The 18,652-nt window shown below is 39.9% G+C and overlaps 1 protein-coding gene across 1 annotated transcript; it reads right to left on the bottom strand.

Annotated features, from left to right (window-relative positions):
• Positions 1-7,583: 7,583 nt before the first annotated feature.
• LOC113020602 (myosin heavy chain, fast skeletal muscle-like) lies at positions 7,584-18,625 on the bottom strand. The gene is made up of 40 exons (XM_080300791.1): positions 18,485-18,625; positions 18,128-18,350; positions 17,848-17,991; positions 17,559-17,715; positions 17,335-17,362; positions 17,146-17,257; positions 16,976-17,068; positions 16,831-16,894; positions 16,616-16,714; positions 16,431-16,534; positions 16,111-16,249; positions 15,878-15,996; positions 15,614-15,763; positions 15,361-15,531; positions 14,932-15,238; positions 14,706-14,779; positions 14,530-14,617; positions 14,323-14,440; positions 14,081-14,204; positions 13,853-13,989; positions 13,494-13,749; positions 13,067-13,309; positions 12,776-12,952; positions 12,538-12,683; positions 12,152-12,242; positions 11,675-12,064; positions 11,328-11,454; positions 11,070-11,188; positions 10,678-10,874; positions 10,414-10,597; positions 10,168-10,333; positions 9,819-9,943; positions 9,408-9,716; positions 9,144-9,347; positions 8,937-9,062; positions 8,679-8,849; positions 8,464-8,568; positions 8,278-8,373; positions 7,898-8,029; positions 7,584-7,707 (listed from the first exon to the last, which is right to left on the bottom strand). The coding sequence occupies exons 2-40, from the start codon at positions 18,329-18,331 to the stop codon at positions 7,690-7,692; spliced, it is 5,814 nt and encodes a 1,937-aa protein (XP_080156917.1). The 5' UTR covers positions 18,332-18,350; positions 18,485-18,625; the 3' UTR covers positions 7,584-7,689.
• Positions 18,626-18,652: the final 27 nt, after the last annotated feature.

The following is an 18,652-nucleotide window of genomic DNA, read 5'->3' as shown; positions in this document are numbered from 1 at the left end:
ACAATTACTCTCCGTCAGATGGTCTGCTAACCACCGTTATTGTAGGCCGTCGCAGTTCATGTCTGAGTTTCATAGTGTTGCTCATACTTACTAGTTTTTTCCTTTCTACTCACAGAAGTTCGCCGGACGCCATTTTCTAACCTGCAATAATCAAATCTCTGTTCAGTCGCTGTTCTGCTCGGCAGCTTCACTGCTTATACCCCTGCCTGCCTCCCTGCTGGAACTGGAACTGGAACAGTTCGTATCTCCATTCTGGACTCACTCACAGCTCACCCGGACCACTTACCCTTCTAGGCTTTGCTGCCACCTGCAAAAAGTGAGACTGTTCACAATTTGTCTGTTTCACCCTGGATCAGCGTGTGGAACACCCCTTGACACCTGTTTCTTCTGTAACAGTGACTCTGAGCACCCCAGCCCCTTTCCCCAGTCTAGCCTTCACCTTAATCTCATGCCATGAGGTTCCTGTACTAGCAGTTACTGAGTATCGGGTTCTCCGGCCAGCCTGTGCGCATGATTTCTGGACTCTTTCATAGTTCCTCTAGTGTGTAAGATAAGATAAGATAAGATAACCTTTATTAGTCCCACACGTGGGAAATTTGTTTTGTCACAGCAGGAAGTGGACAGTGCAAAAGTTATGACGCAAAAATTTGAATACAATAAGAATAAATACAGTACACAGCTGTACAGAATAGAATAAAATAATATACTATATACAGCAGAATAAAATAGAATAAAAATATACAATAAGATAAAAATAGAATACGAATGCTATATACAACTGAGTAAAAATACAACGATGCCAGAAAAGATTATTGCACTTAATATTCATCATTCATGGTTTTGTGTGTGTATTCATGGTAACTATCATAGCCTTATTCTAGTTAATCATAGTATTGTTCTAGTTCATGGTTCATCATAGTGTGGTTCTAGTTCACAGTTTATCATAGTAACTCACAAGCTGTTAGTCACAGTAAACTTTACTGTTATTAGTTTATGCATCCCCAAAAGTTGATTCTGTTCATCTGGACATAGCATTTTCAGTGGAAGAAATGTTTTGTCACTAATCCAAGTGACTTCTTCAGTGGATGACTCTCATCATCCACTGGAGCATAAACTGGGTGTCATCAGGACACTACATCATAGAGCAAACACCATCCCCACTGACCCAGCGACCAGGGAAGCAGAAAACATCACATCACGAAGGCCCTGAGTAAATGTGATTATCCCAGCTGGACATTTGTCAAAGCTGAGAAAGAGCCTAAAGAAAGCTCTAGCCATTCCAGGAGAGAAGGACAGCCCGCTGCCTATGCAAAAACCCTTAGTAATCCTGTATGTGTCAGGAGTATCGAAACAGTGACGCATTTTTTGTAAATACTGGTGGATTTTAAACCCCAAAACAAGTTGTGCCAAAAATTGGTCCACCCCAAAGATCGGGCCCCTGACGCAAACAGAGAAATATAGTGTACGCTGTTAAGTGCCATGAGGATTGCCAGGATTTATACATTGGGGAAACCAAACAACCTCTGGTGAAGCGGATGGCACAACACAGAAGAACCACCTCGCCAGGCCACGACTCTGCAGTCTAGTCACACCTACAGGCCAGTGGACACTCTTTCAATGATGAGGATATACACATCCTGGACAGGGAGGAACGCTGCTTTGAGCGCAGTGTCAAGGAGGCCATTAACGTGAAAAGGGAAAGACCATCTCTGAATCGAGGAGGAGGCCTAAGGGTACGGGTACAGGGTTTGATCAAGGGCTGGGTATCGTCACTGAATATATATTCTGCAGTAGAAATATTCTGCAGTAGATCAAAAACGAAAGAAAACTATTAATCAACATATGAACATTAGCTGATGCTGCTGAAGTGAAGCAGAGAAAAGTTGCAGAGGTTTTATTAGAGACACAGCCAAGCGTTTTGCAATTTTGCATAATTTTAAAAAGTTTACATTTGTTCAGTAGCCTATTGAACGGTAGAAATGAGGCTTTCTTTTCGGAAGTAAGTAAAAGGAAAAAAACAGCGGCTGACAGCGCTGTAAACAACGGTAGACTTGTGCGTAATAAGCAAGCAAATAATGCAGAAAACAGATTTGAAGTATACTGCGAGGGAGAGAGAGAGAGAGAGAGAGAGAGAGAGAGAGAGAGAGAGAGAGAGAGAGAGAGCTCTGCATGAAGTGTGATTTTATCGTGGTAGAAGCAAAACAGCAAAGGTAAGAGGGAATTCATGACGATGTTTATGTGAAGCGTAGTTTGGATCTTCTTTTGCTGCTTGTTCAGTCAATATTGTTTGGAGAGAGATAAAACCTGCAGCTTCAGAATCAACAGAATCTGCATGTACTTGGTGGTTGCAACTTTTCTAGTGACCTCTTCATGATTCCTATTTGCCTGTGGGATCTCCAGGTACTTGGAACTGTGCTCTATGTCTGCAATGTTACCTTCTGGTAGTTCGATCCCCTCAGGTCTGACTACCTTCCCTCTCTTTGTTACCATCTGACTATACTTCTCCAGTCCGAATGACATTCCCTTGTTGATCCGGCCGACGTCCAAGGCATGCCTTCATATTTATCTGTCTCGCTCATGTCTGCGGTCCATCTATGCTGACCAACCTGTGCACTGCCTGGATTGATTACAAGAAGGCCTATGACTCTATGCCACACACCTGGATCCTGGAATACCTAGAACCATACAAGATCAACAGGCCCCTAAGAGCCTTCATCAGGAACTCGATGGGGATGTGGTGTACATGTGGCCAACTTCAAGCCCATGGCACAAGTCAGCATCAAGTGCTGGATCTACCAAGGAGATGCTCTGTCCCCACTGCTGTTCTGCTTAAGCCTGAACCCCCTCAGTGTGATCATTAACAAGACTGGCTACTGACTACAGAATGGAGCAGTTGTCAGCCACCTCCTCCACATGGATGACATCAAGCTGTATGCCAAGAATGAACAAGACATCGATTCACTTATGCACACCACCAGGATATACAGCAATGACATCGGAATGTCATTCAAACTGGAGAAGTGTAGTCGGATGATAAAGAAGGAAGGTAGAACTGAGGGGATTGAACTACCAGAAGGCAACATTGCAGAGATAGAGGACAGTTACAAGTACCTGGGGATCCCACAAGCAAATGGGAACCATGAATAGGAAAGCTGCAACCACCAAGTACCTGCAGAGGGTGAGGCAAATCCTGAGGAGTCAGCTGAACAGTAAGAACAAGATCTGGGCTATCAACACCTACGCCCTGCCTGTGATCAGATACCATGCCAGGATAATAAGCTGGTCAAATGAGGAGATAGAAGCCACTGACATCAAGACCAGGGAGCTCCAGTATCCTGAGGCTGTAGGCTAAGCGGAAGGAAGGAGGCCGGGGACTGGTGAGTGTCAGTACCACAGTACCACATAGCATACAGAAACATCTGTGCCGAGTATGGCATGGAAGTCCTGAGGTCAAAATGGGAGAGGCCCCCAAGGGTGGCAGAGAATGACCGAGCTAAGATCCTGTGGGACTATGTCCGTGGTGGTAGACAAACAGAAGAAGATGGCCGTACTGATAGATGTAGCAATTCCGAATGACAGCAACATAAGGAAGAAGGAACATGTGAAACTTGAGAAATACCAAGGGCATAGAGAAGAGCTTGAGAAGCTGTGGAGGGCAAATGTAACAATGCTCCCAGTGGTAATAGGAGCACTAGGTGCAGTGACTCATAAGCTAGACGAGTGCCTCCAGCAGATCCCAGGAACAGCATCCGAGATCTCTGTCTAGAGTAGCGGAGTCCTAGGAACTACGATACTGCACAGAACCCTCAAACTCCCAGGCCTCTGGTAGAGGACCCAAGCTTGAAGTATATATATATATATATATATATATATATATATATATATATATATATATATATATATATATATATATATATATATATATATATAATAGGGGTGCAACAATACTCGTATCGATATTGAACCATTCGATACAGTGCTTTCGGTTCGGTACGCATGTGTATCGAACAATACAAAATTTGAGATTTACTTTATCAACTTTTCTTCTGACAATGCTGTCTGTGTTGGGCGCTCAGTGGATCTGCGTTCGACTACTCCGCCTAGGCTGCACTGTCGAGTGCAGATCCACTGAGCGCAGCGCAAGCTAGCAAGACAGATTCTAAGCTCGTTGCAACATGGCAACTGCCTCAACGCTGCCCGAAATTGAACCTCCCCCACCCTCATTCAGAGCTGGTGTTTGGAAGTATCTTGGTTTTCATGTGAAGCATGACCCTTATGGTAAGCGTGTCATGGACGAAAGTAAAACAGTATGTCGGATGTGCCACGCAATGCTCAATTGGTGGGAACTAGTGCGTTAGCTTGTTGACGCCGTCCAGCCCCACGCATGGGGCGATCCGCGGTAACTCGTTAACGGAGATTTGCCTCATTATGGCGTTAATGTTATTTTAATGAGATTAACGCTGACAGCACTAGTGGGAACACAACGAATATGACTGCACGTTTACTCCGACATCATCCTAGTGCAAAGACAAGTGGAAGCAGACAAAAACAACAAGCACACATGCTACAAACTTTACCCGAGTCATTTAGACCAGCGGTCCCCAACCCCCGGGCCTCGGACCGGTACCGGTCCGTGAGTTGTTTGGTACCAGGCAGCGAGAGTTGAGGCTCAGGTGTGAAATGTATGGTTTTCAGGGTTTTTATTGGTTTTCAGCATTAGTTTGTTATCGTTTTTATCGTTAACTCGGTTTTCCTGGGTCTTTTCACGTGTGTTATGAATAAATCTTCTTTTTTTCGGTACCGGTACTAGTTTTATTTTGTTGTACTTATCCGCGACACCTTAAAGGCCGGTCCGTGAAAATATTGTCGGGCATAAACCGGTCCGTGGCACAAAAAAGGTTGGGGACCGCTGATTTAGACAGCCGTTAGCACATGTTTCTCCTTATGGGGACCTGATATGTTTATTATGCTGCTGAGAATATAGCCCAGAAAAAACGTATAGTATAGCTTTTATTTTGGAAAGAGCCATTTCTCTGTAATAAACTGTCAAAGTGTGATTCCTGGATCAGATAGATTTATTTTTTTTATTATTTTGTTGTTTCAGCAACATTAAATTTAAAAACTACTTTTGAGTTAAATATATATTTATAATTTTAATAAATGACAAATTAAAAAGGCATGAACATTTTTTTGTATCGAAAAAATATCGAACCATCTGGAACAAAGCATCTGGAACCTTGCTACATACTGCGAAACCAGTTGTGGTGCCAAGGTAGGTAAATTTGTTCTCTCTGCCTTGTGAGCATTCACTGGGCACAGAGTGCAGATCCAGTTTACTCCGCCTTCATTACAGAGAATTAGACATAAAAGTAGTGATGTTTTAGTTTTGTGAAAAACATGGCCAAACACTTTCATGGTTTAAAAAAATATGAAAACACTTTTTTCCCATACTTGTTGAATAGAAACATTATTTTGTGCTGATATTTCAGACCCAAAGAGTTTTTGAAATCTGCATAAAATTGCATTCTAAATTACTTTTTGATTACTTTAAATACTCAGTTTTAAAGTTCTGCTAAAAGTTTAAATAAAAAGATTAGTATTGCTGAACTGCAAAATATTTTGGGTGCAGTATAATAGAATAGCTTTAGTGTTTTTATTTTTCTTTTGTATGAAGTTATACAATATGCAGCAAGAGATTAAAAAAACAGTTTTACTGATTATAAAATAGACTATATAGGATTCATATTGGCAGATATCCAAATTTATGATATCTGTATCGGTATTGGACATAAATAAGTGGTATCGTATCATCTCTAATATATATATATATATATATATATACATATATATATATATGTGTGTGTGTGTGTGTGTGTGTGTGTGTGTGTGTGTGTGTGTGTGTGTGTGTGTGTGTGTGTATACACATGTATATACTAAATACACACTAAATTATACACTAAATGTATTTTCTTAGGCATCCACATTAAGGGGATTCCAAGAGGATTATGGTGGAGTTAGTTGGGTCGAGTGAAAGAACTCATGCATACATATTGGTTTACTGGCTTTAATTACCGGTTTGCTTTTATAGAAATACAACATCATCAACCTTAAATTACTGCATGTTTAATATGGTCATGAGATGTGCTGTGGGGGAGATATCAGATTTTATTTGGATCCAGTATGACTTATTTGATGACTTGTCAAATTTTTAGTCGAGGTAAGCTGCACAGCATGATTAAAAATAGAAAGGCCTGGGAGGCCTTATGTGTCAGTAAGCATAAACAGATGACGGAGGCTTCTGGAGTACATATAAGGTGGTCCATGGCCCTGTGTGATTGGCTTATTTAATCAGTAATGTGTGGCTTGTGTTATAACCACATTCACATGCCCAGGTTTACTTTGTGACAGACACAGTGATTCGTGTAACAAATTAATTTAGAATGCATTACTCATACTGTAAGTGTTTGAAGAAACCTTTGGGAAATGTTTTGGCATGCATGTTTTAGCTGTGTTTCCTTGCTACAGTAAAAAGACAATTTTATTTATGTACTGCTCATGTTTGCCAGCAGCTCCAAAATGCTTTGCTTCAATGGAGATAGTAGACAGTATGGCATGCTTAACTTTCCACAGTCAGAGCCTTAGTGATTAGTCTTAGCCTTAGTGATTTAGAGAGAATTAAATGTATAAGAAGTTAAATACTTTCGGTTATAACAGTATTACATCAAAGATACAGCTTTATGTTCACTTGCAGTTCCTTGAAATTGAACTTTTAGTAAGTGTACTGTAGATTTCCATTTGTATTTTTTTTATTGCCTTGCCTTTTTTAACTGAGCTGGATACCATCCCAGAGCAATGCAAGTGTGGGAAAAACTATCCAGACGAAAACATATGATGGCTTTTTGGCATTTGTTGTTAAATGTACCCATTAAAGTTTGGTTACAAGACGCATTTGGACATCTTATTATCAACACACACTAGTCTGTATGAAGAAATATTTTTATAACTGAAAATAGTGTGGAAGTAAGAAGCCAAAATAAGGCATCATCAGCTTAATTTGAGTGTGAATACTATAGAGTCTACAATAAGAACTAACTAAAGACTTGAGGGTCAGGCCTAGGAGCCATAATTGGCCCGACAATTACTCTAATACGGCCGATGGGACGGGTCTGGAAAAAACGAAGGACAGCATAAAGTTTGGACTTTTAACTCTATTTTATAAGTTTTACAATATTCCTAAGGAGGACCTCCTTTATTACCATTCATACTACACCATGGTCATTATATGATAATGTCTGTGTATATATTTACTATGAGCATTCATCACATACAAATAAAATATTTAATTCATACTATGTATAACACCGAAAGCCTTTTTAATGGCTATGGAAGTAAATGTTGACAAATGTTAACCCAGCTATCTCTAATGCAAAAAGCTTTTGGAAACACTCAGCAAAAGGGCTGTCCTAATTAACCAGGACAATGTCCTAATTCATAATTATTCTGAGGAAGCTACTGTGTCAGACATTGCGTATCGAAATGTGACTTTCATAGAATAGACAGTAAATGATGCTGAATAAATATCATTAAATCATAATTTAAGATTTTATTGAATTAATACATTATCAGCTGTCAGTTCAACAGGTAGTTCATATTTTATGAACACTGTCAAAAGATTCCAAAAGATGTCTCTTATTCAGCCTTTTCACCCTGGAAAAAATGATGGAAAACATAATTATTCAACACATATTAAAAACTCTGGTCCCATGTGGTGTTGCACTATTGTCTACACCTTAAATTAAAGGTCTATATACTAGTAAATTAATACTTTGGGATACTATAAAGAACAAAACCAGTAAACAAAGGTACATTTTGTGTAAAATCAAATTAAATGAATTACCTTTCCAGCATCACGGCTCTTGGCTCTCAGTTTGTTGACCTGAGATTCAGCAATGTCAGCACGCTCCTGAGCTTCCTCCATCTCATGCTGGACCTTTCGCAGTCTGGACATGTGGGTGTTGGCCTGTTCCTCCTGTTCAGTGTTACAGTATGTTGCATTGTTTAAAAAATATCTGATCATACAGCAGGTAAAATAAGCTTTGAACTTGTCACCCATTTTCAAAGTAAATATATTTCTAAAAGTGCTATTGACATGAAATTCTCATGAGATGTTGGTCCCTTTTGCATCTCTCTTTCTTTATGTGTTTGATAATTTCTGCCTGTGTCATTTCTCATGAAGTTGTGCTTCCCATATGTAAAATCAAAAACTATTTTACTCACAGCGTCCTCAGCCTGTCTCTTGTAAGCCTTGACTTTGAGCTGCAGTTTGTCCACCAGATCCTGAAGTCTCACCACATTCTTCTTGTCCTCCTCAGTCTGTATAGATAAAAAACTGTTACTGCTGGCAAGAGAAGAAAGAGTTTAGGGACTTGAATAAGGTGAATATTTATATAAATGTGTAATCACCTGGTAAGTGAGCTCCTTCACTCTCCTCTCATATTTGCGGACTCCTTTAACAGCATCAGCTCCACGTCTCTGCTCAGCTTCAACTTCAGCTTCCAATTCACGGACCTTAAATGCCATGTTAAAAATAAATGTTAGAGTAGAGAGAAAAATGAGTTCTTATGAGAGAATCAAAGTGTTACACTTAATAATAGCTGGACTTTATATAGAGTACATACCCTGGACTCCAGTTTCTGGAGCTGCTTCTTGCCACCCTTCATGGCGAGGTTCTCTGCCTCATCCAGACGGTGCTGCAGGTCCTTGACTGTGACCTCCAGGTTCTTCTTCATCCTCTCCAGGTGAGCACTGGTGTCCTGCTCCTTCTTCAGCTCCTCAGCCATCATGGCAGCCTGAAAGTATGGGTGGTGTTGGCATTATTGATCAAGCATGAACAAGAATTTTGAAAAGAAAAGAAGGCTTGTAAAGTACTAACTTACATCAGTGATAGCCTTTTTGGCCTTCTCCTCAGCATTTCTTGCTTCCTGAACTGCATCATCCACCTCACCCTGAACCTGGACAAAGTCAGCCTCCAGCTTTTTCTTGGTGTTCAAAAGACTGGTGTTCTGAATGAAAGAGAACAGTTTTAATGATGTGATTCTCACTCTCTTATATCTCAAAGTTCTTGTAAAGTAATGAATACCAACCTGAGAGTGAAGCAGTCCAACACGCTCACTAGCATCAACCAACTCCTGCTCAGCTACTTTGCGTCCTCTCTCTGTCTGCTCCAGAGCGGCTCTCAGCTCCTCAATCTCAGCCATCATCAGACCATTTCTGCGCTCCACCATGGCGACCTGCTCCTTCATGTCTTCCTGTCCTCTGAGAGCATCATCCAGGTGCAGTTGGGCATCCTGATTAAATAAATAAATAAATAACCATTTTATTTTTTAACAAATCATCTACCAACTCACCTTGAGCTGTCCTTGGACATTCCTCAGTTGTTTCTGGGCCTCAGCAGCCTGTCTGTTGGCATGGCTCAGCTGAATCTCCATCTCATTCAGGTCTCCCTCCATCTTCTTCTTGACTCTCAGGGCATCATTCCTGCTCCTGACCTCAGCATCAAGAGTGCTCTGCATGGAGTCAATCACCCTCTGGCTGTTCCTCTTGATCTGCTCCATCTCCTCGTCCTTCTCTGCCAGCTTCCTGTCAATCTCACCTTTCACCTGGTTTAGCTCAAGCTGAATACGAAGGATCTTGGCCTCCTCGTGCTCCAGAGTTCCCTTTAAATGATTTAAACAGCTATGTTAAAAAATCATTTCAACATAAAGTTGATAAAACATGTTTTCCTTTGCTTTCTTTCAAAGTCAATTTCTATAAAATACCTCAGCTTCCTCCAGAGCTGTCTGAATTTCAGACTTCTCAGTCTCAACAGTCTTCTTGGCCTTTTCCAGCTCATGGATGGTCTTTCCTGTTTCACCAATCTGCTCAGTCAGATCTGAGATCTCCTCTACAGCATAAGAATAAAAAATGAATAAGAATAAAACAGCACTTTGAAAGTAATATTTGTTCTTAAATTTCAGACCACACAGCAATTAGAGTTAGATTCAAAATCTCACAGAATCTTCCGAAATACAGTTTTCAAACAGATAACATTTACATGGGTTCTATAAAGTACATTTATAAAGGTCAGAGGATAACCCTCATAAGATATAATTTTATTTATTGACATACGCTGCAGGTTCTTGTTCTCTCTCTTCATGGTCTCAAGATGATCCAGAGCCTCTTCATATGAGTTCTTCATCTTGAACAACTCAGTGCTGAGAGAACGAGCCTCCTTTTGGGCTCCTTCCAGCTCTGCCTGGTTCTCCTCATACTTCTGCTTCCATTCTGCCAGGACCTATGTTAATATAGGTTAATTAGTTGGTTGTTATTATACCTGTATGTTTATTTTGATGATATGTTATGTTTAAACTTTACTTTATCAAAGTTCCTCTGCTTCTTGTCAAGGTTGGCAGCCAGAGCATTAGCTCTCTCCACATCAATCATGAGGTCCTCCACCTCACCCTGCAGCCTCTGCTTGGTCTTTTCCAGTGAGGCACACTTGGAGTTCACAGCCTCAATGGATTCCTCAGCCTCCTGCAGGCGCTGGGCAAGCTTTTTCCTATCGTTTAAATAATTTTGTAGTTGTTTAATGAAAAAACTGTGAAACCCAATTAGGACAATGAAAGTATCATGACTTACTTGGCCTCCTCCAGCTCCTCAGTGCGCTGGATAGCATCAGTCTCATATTTGGATCGCCACTGAGCCACCTCACTGTTGGCCTTGGACATTCCTCGCTGCAGCTCAGCCTTGGCCTCCTGCTCCTCCTCAAACTGCTCTCTGAGCAGATCACAGTCATGACGTGCTGACTGAACAGCATGAGCAAGAGCATTCTTGGCCTGTTGAATACACAATCAATGTCAGATGGACAACTTTAATGTTTAAGTCAATCTTAAAGTCTAATGCTGAGAGGATGAGATATTTAAATGGTAACAACTAGGAACCAAATTAGAGGACAGCCCAGCTGATTTAAAACGTATGTGTTTAAATTAGTAAGTGCTATGACAAAAAAGAAGACAGGAAATAGTTCAGACCTTCACTTCCTCCTCAACGTGTCTCTTCAGTTCCTCAATCTGCTGAGTGAAGGCCTGCTTGCCCCTTGTGAGCTGAGAAACAAGAGCTTCTTTCTCCTCAAGCTGCCTAGAATACTCACCTGTAATTAACACACATGTACTAAGCTCAGGTTATTTAATTTCCCCCACTGATTGTTTGTTGCTTTTGGTCACCTATGTGTGAATGTGCAAAACTGATAACGCCACCAAAAGACTGTTTCTTTGTTATACATCACTTACCATTCTCTGTTTGAAGTCTCGCCTTCTGGGCATTAATGTCATTCAGCTGACGAACATTCTCATCATTTTTGGCTTTGAGTTCACTTAGTTGATCCTCAAGAGTCCTGCACATTTTCTCCAAGTTGCCCTGTGAAGATTAGCATATGTTATTTATAAAAGAGATGTACTGCAATTAATTACATATATAAACACATAAATATATAACTGTTGACAATAATTTGAAAATTACTTTAAATTTAGAATAAGTAACTGTAACTAAAATAATTTTGGTTTATTCATGTTAACAGTTCATGAATACCTGCTTTTAAATGCTCAAACAAAATTTGTACTCTACAAAAACCCCACACCTTTGCTTTCGCAACAGCCTCCATGTTGCTGGAGAGATCATCAATCTCCATCTTGTACTCGCTCTTCTCTTTCTCCAGCTTCTGTTTGACACGCTGGAGGTTGTCGATCTGCTCTCCGAGCTCTGCTACAGTGTCAGCCTGCTTCTTACGGAGAGCTGCTGCAGTAGCTTCATGCTGCAGAGTTGATTCCTCAAGATCACGACGCAGTTTCTGGAACTCAGCCTCTCGCTTCTTGTTCATCTCAATCTGAGCAGCTGTTGCTCCACCAGCTTCCTCGAGCCTCTCACTGATCTCTTCAAGCTCCCTGGAGAGGTCTGCTCTCTGCTTCTCTACCTTAGCCCGAGCTGCCCTCTCAGCCTCAATCTCCTCTTCCAGCTCCTCAATACGAGCCTAGTGCAATGACAATATGAAAAGGACATTACCCATTGAACATGCTTTAAATTCAGTGAATATATTATTGAGTTATAACAGTGTTACCTGCAGTTCTTTGATCTTCTTCTGGAGTTGAGCACCAAGGGTTTGTTCATCCTCAATTTTGCTGAGAAGCTGGCTGATTTCAAAGTCCTTCCTGTAACAGGACAAGAAGAACAAATTCAGTATTATAGATTTGAACATGTAAAGAAAGCTTTGAAGTAAAGAAAGCTTACCATTTCGCTGCTACTCACAGAAACATAGTTAAGAAATGAAGTCATTGAGTGATGACATTATTGTTCGGCATTAGAGATTTGTGGACAAAGTAGGGCATAAACATGTCAGATCTTACAGCACTACATTTAGCTGCAGGTGACTTTTTGTAGTCTACATTTATGGAGTGGACGATCTAACAAACAAACTTTGCTAGTAATAACGGAAAAATGCCCTACTTCTTGATTTTCTCATCAGACTGCTGCTTGTCATTCTCCAGATCCATTATGGATTCCTGGGCCAGTTTCAGATCTCCCTCCAGCTTCCTCTTGGCTCTCTCAAGGTCCATGCGGAGCTTCTTCTCTTGCTCCAGTGAACCCTCAAGCTATAAAGTCATGTCAGTTGATTCAAGTGGTTGGAAAGACAATGATTCAATACTCTTTCCATTAAAAAGCTATATGATTATAATTTTCTTACATCATCAACTTGCTGTTCCAGCTTTGTCTTGGCCTTGGTCAGAGTGTTGACTTTGTCCTCCTCTGCCTGGAGATCATCCAGTGTTTGCTGATGGGCCTCTTGTAAGGCTTTCTTCTCCTTTGTTAACTTGGCAATGGCCTCATCCTGAGATGCCATCTCCTCTGTCAGGTTTTTCACCTAAGAATTGTACAAAGGATGTATTTAAATATAACTTAACAACTATATCTCAGGAAAGAATTAATATATTTTCATTTAGAGTCATTTTTCCTCTCAGATATAGATAAATTGAACCTTGTTTTCTGTGGCATGTTTCTCCTTCTCCACTTTGGCCAAGGTGAGCTCCAAGTCATCAATGTCCTTCTTCAGCTCAGAGCATTCATCCTCCAGCTTCCTCTTCTTGGCAGTCAGCTCAGCATTGATTTCCTCTTCATCCTCCAGTCTCTCACTTGTCTCTTTGAGTTTGGCCTCAAGCTGGATCTTGCTCTTAATGAGCCCCTCACACCTTTCTTCAGCATCAGAGAGATTGTCAACTTCCTATAATACATGGAACAGAAAACAATGTATAATTTAGTGTTGTCATGTCGTGTGTCTTGGCAGTTGCTCATTATTCATTTAAAAAAATCTACACTCTGTTGTGCCACATACACGGTCAGAATCAGCTAACATGCATACAAGAGATTATAGGCATTATATATTTGTTCTTTTGTTTATTACTTACTGCAGACACTTGAAGTTGCAGGTCATTCTTCTCCTGCAGCAGGCCGACCATCTTCTCTTCCAGTTCCTTCTTCTTAGCGAGAGCAGCAGCCAGGTCTGTCTTCATCTTATCATAGTTCTCCTTCATGTTCTGCAACTCCTTCTCAGTCTCAGCACTCTTCAGAAGAGGCTTGATCTTGAAGTATACTTTCAGCCATGGCCAGTTCTTGACATTCATGAAAGAACGGATGTTGTACTGGATGGTGTAGATAGATTCTCTAAAAACCAAACATGAGAGTGTTACTGTTAGTGTCGTAGGATCTTAATATGAGGAAAGCAATACAAAAGAGAATACAATAGAATTTAGTATGACAATGTTACCTCCTCTCCATCATCTTCACAAACTCTTTCCTCATGACGTATCCTCTGCAGAGAGCCTGAGTCATGGTCACCAGCTCAGCCAGTTTCTCATCTCTCATCTCCTCAAGAGTGCCCAGCAGACCAGCTTTGAAGAACACCTATTTTGTTATGGAAAAATAATAAAATAATAACAATAAGTGCTGTGCAAATGGACACTCTATTTACGCTCATTAAAATAATGAGGTGTACCTTTGTGTGCCCAAACTTGTACTGTGTGTGATCCACATTAATGGAGCCAAGCAGCTTCTCTGAAGCTTTCTTGTTGTCAATGAACTGTCCCTCAGGGATGACGCTGGCATTCAACACTTTGTATCTTCAAGAGAGAATCATCATTTTACTCATAGGCATTTCATCTTTTGGTATGATGTTCTTCACAAAAGTGTTTTCAATAAGATAAAATTAATTTGCCACTCTTAAACTCAAATTGACACCTCTGCTTGAAGTCACCATAGAGGATTCTGCTGGGGAAACCCTTTCTGCAGATTCTGATGCCCTCCAGTACACCGTTACACCTCAGCTGGTGGATGACCAGGGCGTTCTCCATAAGACCTGAGAGTCAGAAATTGATAATGTTTCAAAACTTTATTTATGTCACTGTGTAATGTGTTGAGCAGTCAGTAGGACTGTGGGGGTTTTACCTGGGGTCTTTGACTCATTGGGAATCAGGCAACGGACAAAGTGAGGATGAGTGCTTCTTAAGTTGGTCATCAGCTTGGCCAGATTCTCCTGTAGATCAACATCATTAGATAATAGGTTAATAATATTTAAATATGAGTAAAAAATTATTTTTCCTGCAATACAAATCTATACATACTCTGAAAAGAGCAGACACAGTCTGAAAGGAACCACCCTTCTTCTTACCACCTTTTTTGCCACCCCCAGCAGCCTCTGTTTTCATAAATAGTAAATTTCATTATTGGAATTTAATGAATATTTTTCACAGTATACATATTAGTCTACAGTATGCACATTATAGTTATTAGACAGATACATACTATCTGTACTGGACACAGGAGTTTGTGAGCACTTTTGTTTCTTACCATCAGCTCCAGCATGGGCTGCATATAGGAGGGCCAACAGTTTGTTTGAAGACTTCTGGTAGAGCTGCACAACTGAGTCATTCAGCGGGTCCTTGTTCTTGTCCAGCCAGCCAGTGATATTGTAGTCCACTGTACCAGCATAGTGAACCAGAGCGAAGTGTGCCTCAGCCTTGCCCTTTGCAGGCTTTGGCTTCTCAAAACATTTGGTCTTGCCAAGATGCTGATCGTGCAGCTTGTTCTTGAACGTTGTGTCAGAGGCCTTGGGAAACATGCACTCCTCTTCAAGGATGGAGAAGATGCCCATTGGCTGAGAAAATGGCACATGTCATATTAAAATTTCAACAGAGATAACATATGCAACATATGTTACATAATATATTAATATTTTATGGAGGTAGCATGTACATTTCTTCCTGAGCAGCTGTTTACCTTCTCAATAAGCTCAATGCAGGCAGCCAAGTCCATACCAAAGTCAATGAACTCCCATTCAATGCCTTCTTTCTTGTACTCCTCTTGTTCCAGGACAAACATGTGATGGTTGAAAAACTGTTGCAGTTTCTCATTGGTGAAGTTGATGCAGAGTTGCTCCAAGCTGTTGAACTGTAATAGTACAAAGGTATTTAATTTCATAGCAAAAGAGTGTTTTTCTTCAAAAATACTCAAATATTCCTTAGGCGCTTACATCAAAGATCTCAAACCCAGCGATATCCAGCACTCCAATGAAGAACTGTCTGGGCTGCTTTGTGTCCAGCATCTCATTGATACGGATAACCATCCACAAGAACATTTTCTCATATACGGATTTGCACAGAGCCGAGACAGCATTGTTGACCTGGAAGAAGAGAATTTTAATTTGTTTTTCTCAAAAATAAATAAATGAATAGATAGATAATAGTATATGTTCATATGTCAAAATGCAAATATTTTAAAACTTTTACTCACTTACCTGTTGGACGGTCTGACCTTTAGTCACCATCTCATTGCCAACTTTAACTCTTGGGTAGCACAGCGCCTTCAGCATGTCAGCTGAGTTCAGACCCATGAGGTAGGCGATTTTATCAGCCACTGATTGATAAATAGAAATTTAATGCTTTTGGTCAACTGGAAAATATTTAGTTAGCCCAAGTTAGACTCTAATCTTCTGTGAATCAACAGATTTAGTAGATTTTTCTCATTTACCCTCAGTGCCATCAGGTTCAGCCTGCTCCTCACGCTGCTTCTGCTTGAATTTCATGTTGCCATGATGCATCACAGCACCAGTCAGCTTGTAGATTCCCACCTTTTCCTCAGCAGTGAAGCCCAAGATGTCAATTGCAGTCTGAATTGCACATAAAAGGTATTAATTAACATTGTGATATTTTTGTCCTCTCTCTCTCTCTCTCTCTCTCTCTCTCTCTCTCTCTCTATATATATATATATATATATATATATATATATATATATATATATATATATATATATATATATATATATATATTTGCAGTGAACTGAGTCTTTACATCTGTTGCAATGAACTCCTCCACATCATTAATGCTTTTGACAGTCACTTCACCCTGACTGATCATTGGATAGTCAAAGGGATTTGTGGTGATCAGAAGAGCCTCTGAAAGACCAGAAGAAATGCATAAATAAATGTTATGAAACTAAATTCAGCTTCATGGTACAAATAGCTGTCAGTACCTACCCAGGAGCTCAGGCTTGTGGCCTGTCATCAGCTGATAGAAGATATGGTAGCTCCTCTCAGCAGACAACTGGAAGGTGACACGGGACTTCTCCAGCAGATCTAAGACCAAAAATTCAGTGTCAGACAAAAGCATGCAGATTTCATAACATCAGACAGCAACAGTGAATAAAATGTAAAAAATAAATAAATAAATAAAAAAAATAAAAATAACTTACATGTTTCAATATCAGCTGAAGCCAGCTTGCCAGTGGTTGCAAAATGAATTCTGATAAATTTACCCTAAACATATCAGATTTAAATTAACAGTTATTTTGACAGTTTGCTTTAAAACCTGTTATTTTTTTCTGTTCCAACACTTACAAAGCGAGAGGAGTTGTCATTCCTCACAGTCTTGGCATTACCATATGCCTCCAGCAGTGGGTTAGCTGCAATGATTTGATCTTCCAGGGAACCCTAGAAAAATTATGTTACACCTTTGTTGGTATATTGTAAAAACTTTACTTACTTTTTCCAAATAAAAGCAGTTATACCTGCATCTTGCCAGGTGTAGGCTCTGCCTTCTTGGATCCAGTCATTGCAATTATTGCGAAGTACTGGATGACACGCTTAGTGTTGACAGTCTTTCCTGCACCAGATTCTCCGCTGGTTAAAGAAAGAGTTGAATTGAGTTTTATTGTGTTTTTTCATATGTGACACTCATTTATTGGTATATTACTTACGTGATGAGGATAGACTGGTTCTCACGATCTGAAAACAACAAATACTTAAATTAATTGTTAATTTAAAACCACAAATGATCAAATACATATATATATATATATATATATATATATATATATATATATATATATATATATATATATATATATATATATATATATATATATATATATGTATATATACACATATATACACTTAGTATATCCCCTAAAATAAGACATACCAGTGAGCATGAACTGATAGGCATTATCAGAGATGGAAAAGATGTGGGGTGGAGCCTCAATCCTCTTTTTGCCCCTGTATGCCACGACAACCTGAGCATCATACACAGGAAGCCACTTGTAGGGATTCACGACGACACAGAAGAGGCCGGAATAAGTCTGGAAAGCAGAGTAAGTTCACAAATGTCATTGTGTCCACACTGAACATCTTTATCATTGTAATGAGTTCTCTCCAGTACTGAAAAGTAGAGATCAGAAAACACCATTATTAAATGTTTGTTAAACACTTACATAGATCATCCATGATGCAAAACGCTCTTTGAGGTTAAACAGCACGGCAGGCTCATTGAGGTGGGTCATCATGGCCATGTCCTCAATTTTATCAAACTTTGGGGGATTCATGGGGTGGATGTCATCCTCTTTTACAGTGACTGTCTACATAAAAAAAAAAAACAATAAAAAAATTGATAAGTACATTATTTAATATATAACGTTAATCTTATCTGTTTTCCTGAGAAAGTTGAAGGGTTATAATTGTTGAAGTTAGAATCTTTTATGAATATTCACTTACCTTTCCTTTAAGTGTCTCAACAGTGGCTTTACCACCCTCCTTCTTGACAAGTTTGCCCTTGACATACATCTCCTCAGGATCAGTCACAAAGTAAGCCGACTTGGCATCAAATGGAGCAGTCTGGGCCTCAATCCTCTCCCTTTCTGGCTTGCGGAGATAAATGGCCGCATGGCCATACTGCTCCATCTCTGCGTCTGTGCTCATGGTGGCACTTTAGTGGTAACTGACAAAAGGAGAAGGAATATGAATGAGTTGGGACATGTTTAATTGTGATATAGTTTTACATAATTTGGAAATATTTTTTAATGAACATTATTATAACCATTTGGGAGTTGTGTTATTTAACACACATCTCACCTCACTTTATCCCGACTGAGTGGCTCTGATCTGTTGTTATCTGAAGATGCATTTAAAGGAAAATATAGATGGAAGAAAACACAAAGTCAACATATTTGTGCTGCTATCACCTACAGCAGTCACATCACACAGAATTTTAGTTAAGCAGTCTTGCTTGGTTGCATAATT

This window comes from Astatotilapia calliptera, chromosome 4, assembly GCF_964374335.1.
Source record: "Astatotilapia calliptera chromosome 4, fAstCal68.1, whole genome shotgun sequence".
Classification (NCBI taxonomy): domain Eukaryota; kingdom Metazoa; phylum Chordata; class Actinopteri; order Cichliformes; family Cichlidae; genus Astatotilapia; species Astatotilapia calliptera.
This window is presented reverse-complemented; position numbering and strand designations above follow the sequence as displayed.

Coding starts and splice junctions, on each gene's coding strand:
- LOC113020602 (XM_080300791.1), bottom strand. CDS start 18,331: ATGAGCACAGACGCAGAGATGGAGCAGTATGGCCATGCGGCCATTTAT. Junction 17,258..17,334: donor AACCAGTCTATCCTCATCAC/GTAAGTAATATA, acceptor TTCTTTAACCAG/CGGAGAATCTGGTGCAGGAA. Junction 8,850..8,936: donor CCAAAAAGGCTATCACTGAT/GTAAGTTAGTAC, acceptor CCATACTTTCAG/GCTGCCATGATGGCTGAGGA.